General features: G+C 50.1%; 1 protein-coding gene and 1 long non-coding RNA gene across 2 annotated transcripts; both read left to right on the top strand.

Annotated features, from left to right (window-relative positions):
• The first annotated feature begins 9873 nt into the window (after nt 1–9873).
• Nucleotides 9874–11520, top strand: LOC115182276 (uncharacterized). Its single transcript, XM_029743893.1, has 3 exons — nt 9874–9883; nt 9997–10920; nt 10992–11520. The coding sequence occupies exons 1-3, from the start codon at nt 9874–9876 to the stop codon at nt 11081–11083; spliced, it is 1026 nt and encodes a 341-aa protein (XP_029599753.1). The 3' UTR covers nt 11084–11520.
• A 6039-nt stretch (nt 11521–17559) lies between these two features.
• Nucleotides 17560–18517, top strand: LOC115182262 (uncharacterized). Its single transcript, XR_003873691.1, has 3 exons — nt 17560–18089; nt 18164–18209; nt 18396–18517. It is a non-coding gene; the product is annotated as an uncharacterized LOC115182262 (long non-coding RNA).
• The last annotated feature ends 433 nt before the right edge of the window (nt 18518–18950 follow it).

Below are 18950 nucleotides of genomic sequence, written 5' to 3'. Positions count from 1 at the left end.
AGAAGAGTGTATAACCTGGATGTTTGGAGAGAGAGAGAGAGTATAACCTAGATGTGTTGGAGAGAGAGAGGGTGTATAACCTGGATGTGTTGGAGAGAGAGAGAGTGTATAACCTGGATGTGTTGGAGAGGGTGTATAACCTGGATGTGTTGGAGAGAGAGAGAGAGTGTATAACCTGGATGTGTTGGAGAGAGAGAGGGTGTATAACCTGGATGTGTTGGAGAGAGAGAGGGTGTATAACCTGGATGTGTTGGAGAGGTATAACCTGGATGTGTTGGAGAGGGTGTATAACCTGGATGTGTTGGAGAGGGTGTATAACTGGATGTGTTGGAGAGAGAGAGGGTGTATAACCTGGATGTGTTGCAGAGAGAGAGAGAGGTGTATAACCTGGATGTGTTTGCAGTGGAGAGAGTGTATAACCTGGATGTGTGGAGAGGGAGAGGGTGTATAACCTGGATGTGTTGGAGAGAGAGAGAGAGAGTGTATAACCTGGATGTGTTGGAGAGAGAGAGTGTATAACCTGGATGTGTTGGAGAGAGAGAGAGAGAGTGTATAACCTGGATGTGTTGTAGAGAGATGTGTTCGGAGAGAGAGTTGGTGTATAACCTGGATGTGTTGGAGAGAGAGTATAACCTGGATGTGTTAGAGAGAGAGGGTGTATAACCTGGATGTGTTGGAGAGGGAGAGGGTGTATAACCTGGATGTGTTGGAGAGAGAGAGAGAGAGAGAGTGTTAACCTGGAGTGTTGGAGAGAGAGAGGGTGATAACCTGGATGTGTTGGAGAGAGAGGGTGTATAACCTGGATTGTGAGAGAGAGAGGTGTATAACCTGGATGTGTTGAGAGAGAGAGGGTGTATAACCTGGATGTGTTGGAGAGTGTATAACCTGGATGTGTTGAGAAAGAGAGAGGGTGTATAACCGGATGTGTTGAAGAGAGAGTGTATAACCTGGATGTGTTGGAGAGAGAGAGTATAACCTACAACCTGGATCATGTACCCCATGCAGACCTGTGTAACCAGTCCAACCTCGGTCTCGCTCCCTGTCGGGTACAGGACGCTCCCTGGTGGGATCTTGGCTCAAACTGAACCGGACAGAGGAGTACTTCCTGCTTTACTCCCACCTGACCTACGTCACCCTGCCGCTGCACCGAATCACCTCAGGTCAAGACCCACAAACCATCAGTCCTAAATGGTTCACTATTCCCTCAGGTCAAGACCCACAAACCATCAGTCCCTAATGGTTCCCTATTCCCTCAGGTCAAGACCCCCACACTATCAGTCCCTAATGGTTCCCTATTCCCTCAGGTCAAGACCCCCACACTATCAGTCCCTAATGGTTCCCTATTCCCTATTCCCTCAGGTCTAGACCCCCACACATCATCCCTAATGGTTCCCTATTCCCTCAGGTCAGACCCCCACACTATCAGTCCCTAATGGTTCCCTATTCCCTCAGGTCAAGACCCCCACATCAGTCCCTAATGGTTCCCTATTCCCTCAGGTCAAGACCCCACACTATCAGTCCCTAATGGTTCCCTATTCCCTATTCCCTATTCCCTCAGGTCTAGACCCCCACACTATCAGTCCCTAATGGTTCCCTATTCCCTCAGGTCAAGACCCCCACACTATCAGTCCCTAATGGTTCCCTATTCCCTCAGGTCAAGACCCCCACACTATCAGTCCCTAATGGTTCCCTATTCCCTCAGGTCAAGACCCCCACACTATCAGTCCTAATGGTTCCCTATTCCCTCAGGTCAAGACCCCCACACTATCAGTCCCTAATGGTTCCCTATTCCCTATTCCCTCAGGTCAAGACCCCACACTATCAGTCCCTAATGGTTCCCTATTCCCTCAGGTCAAGACCCCCACACTATCAGTCCCTAATGGTTCCCTATTCCCTCAGGTCAAGACCCCCACACTATCAGTCCCTAATGGTTCCCTATTCCCTCAGGTCAAGACCCCCACACATCAGTCCTACTGGTTCCCTATTCCCTCAGGTCTAGACCCCCACACTATCAGTCCCTAATGGTTCCCTATTCCCTCAGGTCAAGACCCCCACACTATCAGTCCCTAATGGTTCCCTATTCCCTCAGGTCTAGACCCCCACACTATCAGTCCCTAATGGTTCCCTATTCCCTCAGGTCTAGACCCCCACACTATCAGTCCCTAATGGTTCCCTATTCCCTCAGGTCAGACCCCCACTATCAGTCCTAATGGTTCCCTATTCCCTCAGGTCAAGACCCCTACACTATCTCCCCAATGGTTCCCTATTCCCTCAGGTCAAGACCCCCACACTATCAGTCCCTAATGGTTCCCTATTCCCTATTCCCTCAGGTCAAGACCCCCCACTATCAGTCCCTAATGGTTCCCTATTCCCTCAGGTCAAGACCCCCACACTATCAGTCCCTAATGGTTCCCTATTCCCTCAGGTCAAGACCCCCACACTATCAGTCCCTAATGGTTTCCTATTCCCATTAGTTACATGTACAGGGTTACAGACGTATACTGAACAAAGATTTTACTGAGTTACAGTTCATAGAAGGAAATCAGGTCATTAGGCCCTAATCTATGGAACTGTTTGACTTTGTCTTAGCTAGCTAGGTCTTTTTATTATGTCTAAATTTGCACTAAGAATGGCATAATCAAGTTACTGTTGATTATGTGGGTGGGGGCAGGGTAAATGTCTGTCAGAGTGATGGCAGCGGGGGGAACAGGCCGTGGCTCTGGTGGCGGAGGTCCCTGGTGACTCTCTTTACCTTCCTGTGAGACCTGGTGTTGTAGGTGTCCTGTATGGGACGGCGGTGGCCTTCCTGTGAGACCTGGTGTTGTAGGTGTCCTGTAGGGACGGCAGTGGCCTTCCTGTGAGACCTGGTGTTGTAGGTGTCCTGTAGGGACGGCGGTGGCCTTCCAGTGAGACCTGGTGTTGGAGGTGTCCTGTCGGGACGGCAGTGGCCTTCCTGTGAGACCTGGTGTTGGAGGTGTCCTGTAGGGACGGCAGTGGCCTTCCAGTGAGACCTGGTGTTGTAGGTGTCCTGTAGGGACGGCAGTGGCCTTCCTGTGAGACCTGGTGTTGTAGGTGTCCTGTAGGGACGGCGGTGGCCTTCCTGTGTGACCTGGTGTTGTAGGTGTCCTGTAGGGACGGCAGTGGCCTTCCTGTGAGACCTGGTGTTGTAGGTGTCCTGTAGGGACGGCGGTGGCCTTCCTGTGAGACCTGGTGTTGTAGGTGTCCTGTAGGGACGGCGGTGGCCTTCCTGTGAGACCTGGTGTTGTAGGTGTCCTGTATGGGACGGCAGTGGCCTTCCTGTGAGACCTAGTGTTGGAGGTGTCCTGTAGGGACGGCAGTGGCCTTCCTGTGAGACCTGGTGTTGGAGGTGTCCTGTAGGGACGGCAGTGGCCTTCCTGTGAGACCTGGTGTTGTAGGTGTCCTGTATGGAAGGCAGTGTGCACCCAATGGTGTGTTCGGCTGCACCTGTCACCCTCTGTAGCTCCTTGCGGTCAGCGGAGTTGCTGTACCAGGCTGTGATGCAGCCTGACAGTATGCTCTCGATGGTGCTCCTGTAGAACACTGTGATGCAGCCTGACAGTGTGCTCTCGATGGTGCTCCTGTAGAACACTGTGATGCAGCCTGACAGTATGCTCTCGATGGTGCTCCTGTAGAAACACTGTGATGCAGCCTGACAGTGTGCTCTCGATGGTGCTCCTGTAGAACACTGTGATGCAGCCTGACAGTATGCTCTCGATGGTGCTCCTGTAGAACACTGTGATGCAGCCTGACAGTATGCTCTCGATGGTGCTCTCCTGTAGAACACTGTGATGCAGCCTGACAGTATGCTCTCGATGGTGCTCCTGTAGAACACTATGAGCAGCCTGACAGTATGGGAACTTGGTGATGGAGTGGGACCCATTAGTAAGGAGGAGTTCAGGGCCGGGAGCTTGGAGGGCGCTGTGGTATTGAAGGTCGAGCTGTAGTCAATGAACAGCATTCTGACATATATGTTCCTCTGGTCCAGGTGGGTGAGGCCAGTGGGCAGTGCAGTGGTGATGGCGTCGTCCGTGAATCTGTCGGGGCGGTAGACGAATTGGAGAGGGTTGAGCGTGTCGGGGAGGGTGGAGGTGAAGTGGAGAGGGTGGAGGTGAAGTGGAGAGGGTGGAGGTGGAGGAGTGGGAGGGTGGAGGTGGAGGAGGTGGAGAGGGAGGAGTGAGATGGAGAGGAGGAGGTGAGATGGAGAGGGAGGTGAGATGGAGAGGGAGGTGAAGTGGGGAGGGAGGAGGTGAAGTGGGGAGGAGGAGGTGAAGTGGGAGGGAGGAATGAAGTGGAGAGGGAGGAGGTGAAGAGAGGAGGAGGTGTCAGGAGAGGGGGTGGTGGAGAGGGAGGAGGGGAGGAGAGGGAGGAGGGGAGGAGAGGGAGGAGTGGTGGAGAGGGAGGTGGTGTCAGGGAGGGAGGTGAAGTGGAGAGGGAGGAGGTGGAGAGGAGAGGGAGGAGGTGAAGAGGAGAGGGAGGAGGTGGAGTGGGGAGGGAGGAGTGAGAGTGGAGGTGAGAGGAGGGAGTGGAGAGGAGGAGGAGTGGAGAGGGAGGAGGTGTCAGGGAGGGGGAAGGTGGAGTAGGGAGTGAAGAGGAGGGAGGGGTGTGAGGGGAGAGGAGGTGAAGTGGGGGGGGAGGGTAGGGGTCAGGGAGGGGTGAAGGAGGATGAGGTGAAGTGGGAGGGAGGAGGTGGAGAGGGAGAAGGTGTCAGGGAGGGAGGAGGTGGAGTGGTCTTTGACTAGTCTCTCTAACCACTTCAGGATGAAGGAAAGTGAGTGTTACTGCTCAGTAGTCATCAAGTTACTTTCCCTTCCTTTGTGAGCAGGACGGGTGGGTGGACATCTTAAAGCAGGTGGGGAGAACAGCAGGTGGGGAGAACAGCAGGTGGGGAGAACAGCAGGTGGGGAGAACAGCAGGTGGGGAGAACAGCCCGAGCTAGAGGGAGATTGAAAACACAACAGCGGCTGGTCTGCACATGCTCCAAGGGGCACGGCTAGGATCCTCTCATCTAGATTCTTTACACTTTCTAGAGAATAGGGAGCCATTATGGACTTTCCCTGTTGTGGAAATGACAGTATTGACGTAAACTGCTGACTGATTCTGTTGTTGTCTTGTCATCAGATATCCTGGAGGTGAGACAGAAGCCCATCCTGATGACATAGCAGATCAGAGCTCCAGTCCTCCCAACTGCCCCCAGAACCTCCCTACGAAGTGCCTTCCTGCATCAGGCCCTGACTGACACCACTACAGCAACACTACCACCATCTGGTGGTGACATGGAGGAATTACAGCAACACTACCACCATCTGGTGGTGACATGGAGGAATTACAGCAACACTACCACCATCTGGTGGTGACATGGAGGAATTACAGCAACACTACCACCATCTGGTGGTGACATGGAGGAATTACAGCAACACTACCCCCCATCTGGTGGTGACATGGAGGAATTACAGCAACACTCCCCCATTGGTGGTGACATGGAGGAATTACAGCAACACTACCACCATCTGGTGGTGACATGGTGGAATTACAGCAACACTACCACCATCTGGTGGTGACATGGAGGAATTACTGCAACACTCCGATCTGGTGGCGAGACAGAACTACAACCAAACCTGGAATTACAGCAACACTCCCATCTGGTGGCGAGGCAGAGAACTACAACCAAACCTGGAATTACAGCAACACTCCCATCTGGTGGCGAGGCAGAGAACTACAACCAAACCTGGAGTCAACGGCAAGAGATGACTATTAAAAAAAACCTTTGGCACAATGAAAACCAGCCAATCAAAAGTGCCTCTTCCCTCTGTCACGTTCCTGCTCGATGAGGATTCGCCGATGGGTGCGAGGCGGTCGCCGGGGGGAAACAGGCATAGCAACACACCTGTCCTGTCATGATCGCGAAAGTGAAGTGCCATTGGCTGGAACTCTGACCTGGAACTAAAATGATTTAGAATGTCTCTGGACGAATCTAAATGGAACTCTGTTCCCAGTTTAGTGCACTAACTTTGACCTAACCCTGTGTGGACTCTGACCTAAAGCAGTGCTCTAGTAAAGGGAATAGGGTGCCATTTTGGACGTCGTCTCTGTTTTGTTGTAAATATCCTGCTGCTTAACTACTCACTGATAAGCCTTTAGGAAAGTGACGCTTCTGTCTGTGTTTTGTGTTTCTATCTGCGAGGTTCACTGTGTGGCGGGGAAGGTTTTAAAGGGGATTGTTTTTCTAAGTCCCAGGGCTTTGTTACCTGTGGTCTTCAGCCTATCAGCACACCACTGACACATAAAGGATGTTACTCTGAGACCAAAATGTCACCGTTATTCCCTGTATTGACCAGGGCTGTAGTTTCCAGGGAGTAGGTTTCCATCAGGCAAACGGTCTGGGGATCCTTTAACCCTACAGTTTAACGGGGAATTATTAGCATCCATATAACATAAAAAAAAATTAAAAAAACTATTTGTAAATTCACACATGTATGAAAGAGGAGTATTTTTCCTCAGCACTGGAAACAAGATGGGTGAATATAGAAACATAGGACCTGCTGATACTCAGCTTTAGTAGTCGTAGATACAAAGCCTGTTTCTGTCTGGTCTGACCTCGTCCCCAGGCTGCCGGTGCTGTCCTGGAGAGCCTGGGTAACTGTGGACTGTCTGGAACTTAAAGGGGGTGTGGATTTACTGAGTGACATGCTCATCAATTCAAATTCTGAGCGAATCACATGACTGTGAGGCGTGGCTTTAAATCGAGGAGTGGGAGGGAGCGAGCCTGGGTTAGTTGGATTTATGGAAGCCCGTTCCTGCCACCCAAAATACAATTAAATGTCGATACTGCGTCAACATTTTGAGCTTCTAACTAGACATTGAGATACTAAAACCATTTAGACAGAACATACATGAACAAAAGTATGTGGACACCTGGTCGTCCAACATCTCATTCCATAAATCATGGGCATTAATATGGAGTTGGTCCCCTCTTTGCTGCTATAACAGCCTCCACTCTTCTGGGAAGGCTTTCCACTAGATGTTGGAACATTGCTGCTATAACAGCCTCCACTCTTCTGGGAAGGCTTTCCACTAGATGTTGGAACATTGCTGCAGGGACTTGCTTCCATTCAGCCACGAGGTCAGGCACTGATGTTGGGCGATTAGGTCTGGCTCGCAGTCTGTGTTCCAATTCATCCCAAAGGTGTTCGATGGGGTTGAGGACAGGGCTCTGTGCAGGCCAGTCAAGTTCTTCCACACCGATCTCGACACACCACTTTTGTATGGACCTCGCTTTGTGCACGGGGGCATTGTCATGTTGAAACAGGAAAGGGCCTTCCCCAAACTGCTTCCAGAGGCAGTTTGGAACTCGGTAGTGTGTGTTGCAACCCGAAGACGGATGATTTGTACGGCCTTCAGCACTAGGCGGTCCCGTTCTGTGGCCTACCACTAAACGGCTGAGCCGTTGTTGCTCCTAGACGTTTCCACTTCACAATAACAGCACTGACCGGGGGGGCAACTCTAGCAGGGCAGAAATGTGACAAACTGACTTGTTGGAAAGTTGGCATCCTATGAAAAGTGCCACGTTGAAAAAAATCACTGAGCTCTTCAGTACGGGGCCATTCTACTGCCAATGTTTGTCTATGGAGATTGCGTGGCTGTGTGCTCGATTTTATACATCTGTCAACAACGGGTGTGGCTGAAATAACCAAATCCACTGATTTGAAGGGGTGTGTGTATATATATAGTGTGTATACTCTGTGTTTTGTCATTTGTAGCATTATGTGGTAATGTCTATCTATCCACGTTGCAGAGTCCATTGCTGAACTGGCATTTGCCCGAACACTTTATATTGTTTAATAAAATAATTGACACAAAAGCATTGAAAGAGGGACAAAGTGCTGTTGTTAAGACTGATTCTCCTCATGAATTATCAACTGTAGCCTACTGATAACTACCCCAGCCTACTGATAACTACCCCAGCCTACTGATAACTACCCCAGCCTACTGATAACTACCCCAGCCTACTGATAACTACCCCAGCCTACTGATAACTACCCCAGCCTACTGATAACTAACCCCAGCCTACTGATAACTACCCCCAGCCTACTGATACGAAACTACCCCAGCTGGCTAGAGTAGCCCACTGATAACTACCCCCAGCTGGTCTAGAGTAGCCTACTGATAACTACCCCCAGCTGGCCTAGAGTAGCCTACTGATAACTACCCCAGCTGGCCTAGAGTAGCCTACTGATAACTACCCCAGCTGGCCTAGAGTAGCCTGCTGATAACTACCCAGCTGGCCTAACCCTAAACCCTACTGATAACTACCCCAGCTGGTCTAGAGTAGCCCTACTGATAACTACCCCAGCTGGCCTACTGATAACTACCCCAGTCTGTTCTAGAGTAGCCTACTGATAACTACCCCAGCTGGCCTAGAGTAGCCTACTGATAACTACCCAGCTGCCTAGAGTAGCCTGCTGATAACTACCCCAGCTGGCCTAACCCTAACCCTATGATAACTACCCCAGCATGGCCTAGAGTAGCCTACTGATAACTACCCCAGCTGGTCTAGAGTAGCCTACTGATAACTACCACAGCTGGTCTAGAGTAGCCTACTGATAACTACCCCAGCTGGTCTAGAGTAGCCTACTGATAACTACCCCAGCCTACTGATAACTACCCCAGCTGGTCTAGAGTAGCCTACTGATAACTACCCCAGCCTACTGATAACTACCCCAGCCTACTGATAACTACCCCAGCCTACTGATAACTACCCCAGCCTACTGATAACTACCAAAGCCTACTGATAACTACCCCAGCTGGCCTAGAGTAGCCCACTGATAACTACCCCAGCTGGTCTAGAGTAGCCTACTGATAACTACCCCAGCTGGCCTAGAGTAGCCTACTGATAACTACCCCAGCTGGCCTAGAGTAGCCTACTGATAACTACCCCAGCTGGCCTAGAGTAGCCTGCTGATAACTACCCCAGCTGGCCTAACCCTAACCCTACTGATAACTACCCCAGCTGGCCTAGAGTAGCCTACTGATAACTACCCCAGCTGGTCTAGAGTAGCCTACTGATAACTACCCCAGCTGGTCTAGAGTAGTCTACTGATAACTACCACAGCTGGTCTAGAGTAGCCTACTGATAACTACCCCAGCTGGTCTAGAGTAGCCTACTGATAACTACCCCAGCCTACTGATAACTACCCCAGCTGGTCTAGAGTAGCCTACTGATAACTACCACAGCTGGTCTAGAGTAGCCTACTGATAACTACCCCAGCTGGTCTAGAGTAGCCTACTGATAACTACCCCAGCTGGTCTAGAGTAGCCTACTGATAACTACCCCAGCTGGTCTATAGTAGCCTACTGATAACTACCCCAGCTGGCCTAGAGTAGCCTACTGATAACTACCCCAGCTGGCCAAGAGTAGCCTACTGATAACTACCCCAGCTGGCCAAGAGTAGCCTACTGATAACTACCCCAGCTGGCCAAGAGTAGCCAACTGATAACTACCCCAGCCTACTGATAACTACCCCAGCTGGCCTAGAGTAGGCTACTGATAACTACCCCAGCTGGCCTAGAGTAGCCTACTGATAACTACCCCAGCTGGTCGAGTAGCCTACTGATAACTACCCCAGCCTACTGATAACTACCCCAGCTGGCCTAGAGTAGCCTACTGATAACTACCCCATTCTACTGATAACTACCCCAGCTGGTCTAGAGTAGCCTACTGATAACTACCACAGCTGGTCTAGAGTAGCCTACTGATAACTACCCCAGCCTACTGATAACTACCCCAGCTGCAGGTGGCCCAGACAAGCCTCTTCCCAGATCTCTTCTGGCCAGGGGAAACCAAGCGGTAACATCATGTATTACAGTCTGAAATAGGACTATTTACTGTGTGTGTTAAGAGAGAATGTGATCACATTTGGTTCCTATTGAAAGTGTGGGTGGTTTGGCTACCTAGACATTATAACTGTTTAATTCCAGATGATACAACCCTGCATACAGTCAGCTCAGTCCTGGTCTCAGTCCTGGTCTCAGTCCTGGTCTCAGTCCTGGTCATTCTACTGTCTCAGTCCTGGTCTCAGTCCTGGTCTCAGTCCTGGTCATTCTACTGTCACAGTCCTGGTCTCAGTCCTGGTCTCAGTCCTGGTCTCAGTCCTGGTCATTCTACTGTCACAGTCCTGGTCTCAGTCCTGGTCATTCTACTGTCACAGTCCTGGTCACAGTCCTGGTCATTCTACTGTCACAGTCCTGGTCTCAGTCCTGGTCATTCTACTGTCACAGTCCTGGTCATTCTGTCACAGTCCTGGTCTCGGTCCTGGTCATTCTACTGTCACAGTCCTGGTCTCAGTCCTGGTCTCAGTCCTGGTCATTCTACTGTCTCAGTCCTGGTCTCAGTCCTGGTCATTCTACTGTCACAGTCCTGGTGTCAGTCCTGGTCTCAGTCCTGGTCATTCTACTGTCACAGTCCTGGTCTCAGTCCTGGTCTCAGTCCTGGTCATTCTACTGTCACAGTCCTGGTTTCAGTCCTGGTCATTCTACTGTCACAGTCCTGGTCATTCTACTGTCACAGTCCTGGTCTCAGTCCTGGTCATTCTACAGTCACAGTCCTGGTCACAGTCCTGGTCATTCTACTGTCACAGTCCTGGTCACAGTCCTGGTCTCAGGACTCTACTGTCTCAGTCCTTGTCTCAGTCCTGGTCACAGTCCTGGTCATTCTACTGTCACAGGCCTGGTCATTCTACTGTCACAGGCCTGGTCATTCTACTGTCACAGTCCTGGTCACAGTCCTGGTCATTCTACGGTCACAGTCCTGGTCATTCTACTGTCACAGTCCTGGTCATTCTACTGTCACAGTCCTGGTCATTCTACTGTCACAGTCCTGGTCACAGTCCTGGTCATTCTACTGTCACAGTCCTGGTCTCAGTCCTGGTCTCAGTCCTGGTCATTCTACTGTCTCAGTCCTGGTCTCAGTCCTGGTCTCAGTCCTGGTCTCAGTCCTGGTCATTCTACTGTCAGTGTTTATTTCAAACCATATGACCTGATTAGAAAATATCTGGTCCCATCATAGTCCACATAAAGTTATTACTATGTCATACCATACTACTAGGGTCTGGAGTTTTACCTGGTTTATTACTGTACTACTAGGGTCTGGAGTTTTACCTGGTTTATTACTGTCATACTATACTACTAGGGTCTGGAGTTTTACCTGGTTTATTACTGTCATACTATACTACTAGGGTCTGGAGTTTTACCTGGTTTATTACTTTACTACTAGGGTCTGGAGTTTTACCTGGTTTATTACTGTCATACCATACTACTAGGGTCTGGAGTTTTACCTGGTTTATTACTGTACTACTAGGGTCTGGAGTTTTACCTGGTTTATTACTGTCATACTATACTACTAGGGTCTGGAGTTTTACCTGGTTTATTACTGTCATACTATACTACTAGGGTCTGGAGTTTTACCTGGTTTATTACTGTCATATTATACTATTAGGGTCTGGAGTTTTACCTGGTTTATTACTGTCATACCATACTACTAGGGTCTGGAGTTTTACCTGGTTTATTACTGTCATACCATACTACTAGGGTCTGGAGAAATGGCCGTAGAGCTCCGAGACAGGATTGTGTCGAGGCACAGATCTGGGGAAGGGTTCAAAACATTTCTGCACCATTGTAGGTCCCCAAGAACACAGTGGCCTCCATCATTCTTAAATGGAAGAAGTTTGGAACCACCAAGACTCTTCCTAGAGCTGGCCGCCCGGCCAAACTGAGCAAGAACCTGATGGTCACTCTGACAGAGCTCCAGAGTTCCTCTGTGGAGATGGGAGAACCTTCCAGAAGGACAACCATCTCTGCAGCACTCCACCAATCAGGCCTTTATGGTAGAGTGGCTGGACGGAAGCCACTCCTCAGTAAAAGGCACATGACAGCCCGCTTGGAGTTTGGCAAAAGGCACCTAAAGGAATCTCAGAACATGAGAAACAAGATTCACTGGTCTGATGAAACCAAGATTGAACTCTTCGGCCTGAATGCCAAGCGTCACGTCTGGAGGAAACCTGGCAGCATCCCTACAGTGAAGCATGGTGGTGGCAGCATCATGTTGTGGGGCTGTTTTTCAGCGGTAGGGACTGGGAGACTAGTCAGGATTGAGGTAAGATGAACGGAGTAAAGTACAGAGAGATCCTTGATGAAAACGCTCAGGACCTCAGACTGGGGTGAAGGTTCACCTTCCAACAGGACAACGACCCTATGGACACAGCCAAGACAACGCAGGAGTGGCTTCAGGACAAGCCTCTGAATGTCCTTGAGTGGCTCAGCCAGAGTCCAGACTTGAACCCGATCAAACATCTCTGGAGAGACCTGAAAATAGCTGTGCAGCGACGCTCCCCATCCAACCTGACAGAGCCTGAGAGGATCTGCAGAGAAGAATGGGAGAAACTCCCCAAATACAGGTGTGCCAAGCTTGTAGCGTCATACCCAAGAAGACTCGAGGTTGTAATCGCTGCCAAAGGTGCTTTAACAAAGTACTGAGTAAAGGGTCTGAATACTTATATAAATGTGATATGTTTTGTCTTTTATTTGCCAAAACATTTTTAACCTGTTTTTGCTTTGTCATTAATGGGGTATTGTGATGTCATTATGGGGTATTGTGTGTAGCTTGATGAGGAAAATAAACAATTTAATCCATTTTAGAATAAGGCTGTAACGTAACAAAATGTGGAAAAAGTCCAGGGGTCTGAAACTCTGAATACTTTCTGAATGTACTGTAGTTTAGCCTTCCAGATCAGGGAAATACTCTGGGCTGCAGGAGTTTGTTTTTAAGACAGTATCGATATTTTATTTTGGTGGCAGGAATGGGCTTCCATCAGATGTGAAAAATGGCAAAAAAATCATCAATCAAAATAAACCATTTATCACAACCATATTATTTGGGGGAAGCTAACATAGGGGGCTGGGTCTCTACCAAGCTAACACAGGGGGCTGGGTCTCTACCAAGCTAACACAGGGGGCTGGGTCTCTACCACGCTAACACAGGGGGCTGGGTCTCTACCACGCTAACACAGGGGGCTGGGTCTCTACCAAGCTAACACAGGGGGCTGGGTCTCTACCACGCTAACACAGGGGGCTGGGTCTCTACCAAGCTAACACAGGGGGCTGGGTCTCTACCAAGCTAACATAGGGGGCTGGGTCTCTACCAAGCTAACACAGGGGGCTGGGTCTCTACCAAGCTAACACAGGGGGCTGGGTCTCTACCAAGCTAACACAGGGGGCTGGGTCTCTACCAAGCTAACACAGGGGGCTGGGTCTCTACCAAGCTAACACAGGGGGCTGGGTCTCTACCACGCTAACACAGGGGGCTGGGTCTCTACCACGCTAACACAGGGGGCTGGGTCTCTACCACGCTAACACAGGGGGCTGGGTCTCTACCACGCTAACACAGGGGGCTGGGTCTCTACCACGCTAACACAGGGGGCTGGGTCTCTACCACGCTAACACAGGGGGCTGGGTCTCTACCAAGCTAACACAGGGGGCTGGGTCTCTACCAAGCTAACACAGGGGGCTGGGTCTCTACCAAGCTAACACAGGGGGCTGGGTCTCTACCACGCTAACACAGGGGGCTGGGTCTCTACCACGCTAACACAGGGGGCTGGGTCTCTACCAAGCTAACACAGGGGGCTGGGTCTCTACCAAGCTAACACAGGGGGCTGGGTCTCTACCAAGCTAACACAGGGGGCTGGGTCTCTACCAAGCTAACACAGGGGGCTGGGTCTCTACCAAGCTAACACAGGGGGATGGGTCTCTACCAAGCTAACACAGGGGGCTGGGTCTCTACCAAGCTAACAGGGGGCTGGGTCTCTTCCAAGCTAACACAGGGGGCTGGGTCTCTTCCAAGCTAACACAGGGGGGCTGGGTCTCTACCAAGCTAACACAGGGGGCTGGGTCTCTACCAAGCTAACACAGGGGGCTGGGTCTCTACCAAGCTAACACAGGGGGCTGGGTCTCTACTAAGCTAACACAGGGGGCTGGGTCTCTACTAAGCTAACACAGGGGGCTGGGTCTCTACCAAGCTAACACAGGGGGCTGGGTCTCTACCAAGCTAACATAGGGGGCTGGGTCTCTACCAAGCTAACACAGGGGGCTGGGTCTCTACCAAGCTAACACAGGGAATTGTTTTAAGACGGTCATACCAAGGATCATTCAGCGATCTGAAGTCCAGGATGTAAGGGGAGGTTCTAAGGGTTGGGCTAGATGGTGATGGACTGAGAGATCAACCAATTAAAACCCGGCGGCTGTCTGCACCGTTTCCTGTCATTGGACTCCCGTTCTGAGACGCTGTGAAAGCAGACGGTTCAACAGAGAGACACGGCTGATAGATGAGATTACACCTGGTGCATAGAGGCATGGGACCAGGAAGTGGATCTGGTCACAATGCGGATGAGATTACACCTGGTGCATAGAGGCATGGGACCAGGAAGTGGATCTGGTCACAATGTGGACACAGTTGACGGATACGAGATATATATTTAAACATCACGTATAAATGTAAATGGCTAAAATGTGACAGGGGACGCAAGTTACCACCGGGTATAAACAGGGCCAATGTGTGAATGAGGAAACCGTGTTGTAACCAATTAGCTAACGAACTGGAGCCATCCTTCCTGAGTTCTCTCCCTGGGCCCCGTTGGAATACTTTAGACATGTAACCAATTAGCTAACGAACTGGAGCCCTCCTTCCTGAGTTCTCTCCCTGGGCCCCGTTGGAATACTTTAGACATGCGTCCTTGAAGTGATCACAGATTTGAGTTGGATAGGTGTCAGCCTCACAACTCAGTCTTGGGTTATCTGTCTTTTGATGATTTGAAATCGTGTGTTTGTAAGTCAACAACAAACAAAAACAAAAAAAAAAGTGCACCGTTTTGGGATCCCGCAAGGGGGCCAGGATTGGACAACGCTGGCTGACACCTATCCAATCACATAGATCTGTGATTATCTCCAAGGAAACCAGAAACGAAAGGACACATTTTCTTTCCGTATTTCAACGGGGCTCCTCTCTGTTCCCTCACGCCTTAATAAAGACCCTTTCAAATGTAACATTAAAAGCTTTTAGTCAACGTTGATTTAGTTAAAGATGCCCCACTTCTTCGTTGTTAGATGACGGAGAGTTGAGACTCTCCCAGAAACAGACGGGGCAGTAAAGGTAGTGCACTATGTAGGGAATAGAGTGCCATTTGGGATTTACATCATCAGATTTTATAATATTTTGTAACTTTATTTAGTCTGTTATGCTTCTGTTGGCACTAGAGACCCCATCTCTGTCCGACTGCTGTGGTATCGACACAGTTCCCAATGCTTCAAAACAGACAGTACAATGTGCATGTGAGGACCATACTTCTGTATGTACATGTTCCTGTACGGATAAATACACAGCAGCAGGAAAATACAGTGGGAGTCTTATTCACCTCAGGCCCATTTCGTCACCAGAGAAACACCATGTTCTCATTCTGGACAAATGGCACCCTATTCCCTATATAGTGCACTACTATAGACCAGAGCCCTATTCCCTATATAGTGGTACTACTATAGACCAGAGCCCTATTCCCTATATAGTACACTACTATAGACCAGAGCCCTATTCCCTATATAGTGCACTACTATAGACCAGAGCCCTATTCCCTATATAGTGGTACTACTATAGACCAGAGCCCTATTCCCTATGTAGTGCACTACTATAGACCAGAGCCCTATTCCCTATATAGTGGTACTACTATAGACCAGAGCCCTATTCCCTATATAGTGGTACTACTATAGACCAGGGCCCTATTCCCTATATAGTGCACTACTATAGACCAGGGCCCTATTCCCTATATAGTGCACTACTATAGACCAGAGCCCTATTCCCTATATAGTGGTACTACTATAGACCAGAGCCCTATTCCCTATATAGTGGTACTACTATAGACCAGGGCCCTATTCCCTATATAGTACACTACTATAGACCAGAGCCCTATTCCCTATATAGTGCACTACTATAGACCAGAGCCCTATTCCCTATATAGTACACTACTATAGACCAGGGCCCTATTCCCTATATAGTGCACTACTATAGACCAGAGCCCTATTCCCTATATAGTGCACTACTATAGACCAGAGCCCTATTCCCTATATAGTGCACTACTATAGACCAGGGCCCTATTCCCTATATAGTGGTACTACTATAGACCAGAGCCCTATTCCCTATATAGTGCACTACTATAGACCAGAGCCCTATTCCCTATATAGTACACTACTATAGACCAGAGCCCTATTCCCTATATAGTGGTACCACTATAGACCAGAGCCCTATTCCCTATATAGTGCACTACTATAGACCAGAGCCCTATTCCCTATATAGTGCACTACTATAGACCAGAGCCCTATTCCCTACATAGTGCACTACGGTACCGACCGCCCCCCCCAGACGGACGGTACCGACCGGGCCCCCCCCCAGATGGACGGTACCGACCGGCCCCCCCCCCCCCAGACGGTACCGACCGGCCCCCCCCAGACGGTACCGACCGCCCCCCCCCAGACGGTACCGACCGCCCCCCCCCAGACGGTACCGACCGCCCCCCCCCAGACGGTACCGACCGCCCCCCCCAGATGGTACCGACCGCCCCCCCCAGACGGTACCGACCGCCCCCCCCCCCAGACGGTACCGACCGCCCCCCCCAGACGGTACCGACCGCCCCCCCCCCCCAGACGGTACCGACCGCCCCCCCCCCCAGACGGTACCGACCGGGCCCCCCCCCAGACGGTACCGACCACCAGTGAGAAGAAAAACAAGTGTTACCCGTTGAATTGTTGATGAATTTATTCCCCATTTGAATCAAAACGACTACAGATGTATCAGACAGGCGATTGGCTGCAGTGCTTCACCTCAGCGACAGACAAAAAGGACACTTGGACAACAACCAAACCGAGAGATGAATGAAAAGAGCCTCCTTTCACACCAACTGATGCCTTGTGGGAAACAGACTGTGACCCGACTAACAGGACCTTCTCCCTGCATCCAAAAATGGCGCGCTACTTTTGACCGGCGCTAGAAAGAGATATATCTATAATGTCTGAGAGGCTGTGAGAAGGGAGACATATTCCCATAGAAAGACAATTACTGAAGCAGACGTTCCCTTTCAACTCAATGACACAGTTATGGGTGAACCCGGCGGCCATGTTGAGTGAGTGTGAGTCCATTTACTCAGACAGGTACACAGTTATGGGTGAACCCGGCGGCCATATTGAGTGAGTGTAATTCCACGAGGGGGGGGGGGAGAAGGGAATTGGAGTCCCATTTACTCAAGACGGGTAAAATAATTAATCTCACTCAAGCACAACATATTTTCCATTTATCTTTTACAATAAATACAGTCTTACAAAGCAAAAAGATTGTGAACACATTCAGTAGAAACACACAGACAGACAGGACCACTACTTTTAACCAAAGCCCCTATGGGGGACCCTATTCCCTACGTAGAGCACTAGATAGGGAATAGGGAGCCATTTGAAATGAATCCTCAACACACCCTTTTCAAAAACAATATTTGTTCTTCATGTTTGTTCCTCAGAGAGCTGGACAGAGCAGGGAGAAAAACACACCCTCTTCATAACTAGATCTACCAACACTTTAAAAATGTCTTCTCTCGTCCACAACCAGAAGAACCACATCGTAACAGGATCGCTAACCGTTAAAAAAATCAGCCTGCTTCCCCTCATCTTTAATTAAAACTATAGCAGCAGTAGTATTCAATCTAGACGGAATGTTACTGAATCCACACAGGAAGGTGAATATGGGGGGGTCATTCGACGAGTCTCACGCCTGTTAGGAGCAAAGAGACAGCGGAGCCTGTTGAACTTTCACAGTAATACAAAATAAAATCACAAATGAACCATGTTTAATAACTAAAAATGTGTTGCTACGCAACGCAGGCAAAATAAAACATTTCATTTCAACTGTCACGTGTCTCTGTTACAGGCGTGTCTAGTCCAGGTGTGTCTAGTCCAGGTGTGTCTAGTCCAGGTGTGTCTCTGTTACAGTGTGTCTCTGTTACAGTGTCTAGTCCAGGAGTGTCTCTGTTACAGTGTGTCTCTGTTAGTGTGTCTAGTCCAGGTGTGTCTAGTCCAGGTGTGTCTCTGTTACAGTGTGTCTAGTCCAGGTGTGTCTAGTCCAGGTGTGTCTCTGTTACTGCATGTCTAGTCCAGGTGTGTCTCTGTTACAGTGTGTCTAGTCCAGGTGTGTCTAGTCCAGGTGTGTCTAGTCCAGGTGTGTCTAGTCCAGGTGTGTGTCTAGTCCAGGTGTGTCTAGTCCAGGTGTGTCTAGTCCAGGTGTGTGTCTAGTCCAGGTGTGTCTAGTCCAGGTGTGTGTCTAGTCCAGGTGTGTGTCTAGTCCAGGTGTGTGAAGATAAACCTCGTTGTAGACGACCCCTCTGGCATCACATGACAAAATGTCCTCCTATTCCCTTTCTAGTTCACTAGTTCAGACCATCAAGCTGGTCAAGGTAGTGCACTAGGTAGGGAATAGGGGCCTGGTCTAAAGTAGTGCACTATATAGGGAACAGGGGCCATTCCAGATTGGAGAGCTGTCAGCGAGACAGGCAAGGATAAAGAGGGTTCAAATAAACATGACCTTGAGTACACAGGAGCTAGGGGCCTGGGGTGGAGGGGCACAGGACTGGACCTGGGGCGGAGGGGCTAGGGGTACAGGACTGGACCTGGGGCGGAGGGGCTAGGGGTACAGGACTGGACCTGGGGCAGGAGGGGCACAGGACTGGACCTGGGGCAGGAGGGGCACAGGACTGGACCTGGCGCGGAGGGGCACAGGACTGGACCTGGGGAACAGGACTGGACCTGGGGCGGAGGGGCACAGGACTGGACCTGGGGCGGAGGGGCTAGGGGTA

This window comes from Salmo trutta, unplaced genomic scaffold, assembly GCF_901001165.1.
Source record: "Salmo trutta unplaced genomic scaffold, fSalTru1.1, whole genome shotgun sequence".
NCBI lineage: Eukaryota > Metazoa > Chordata > Actinopteri > Salmoniformes > Salmonidae > Salmo > Salmo trutta.
This window is presented reverse-complemented; position numbering and strand designations above follow the sequence as displayed.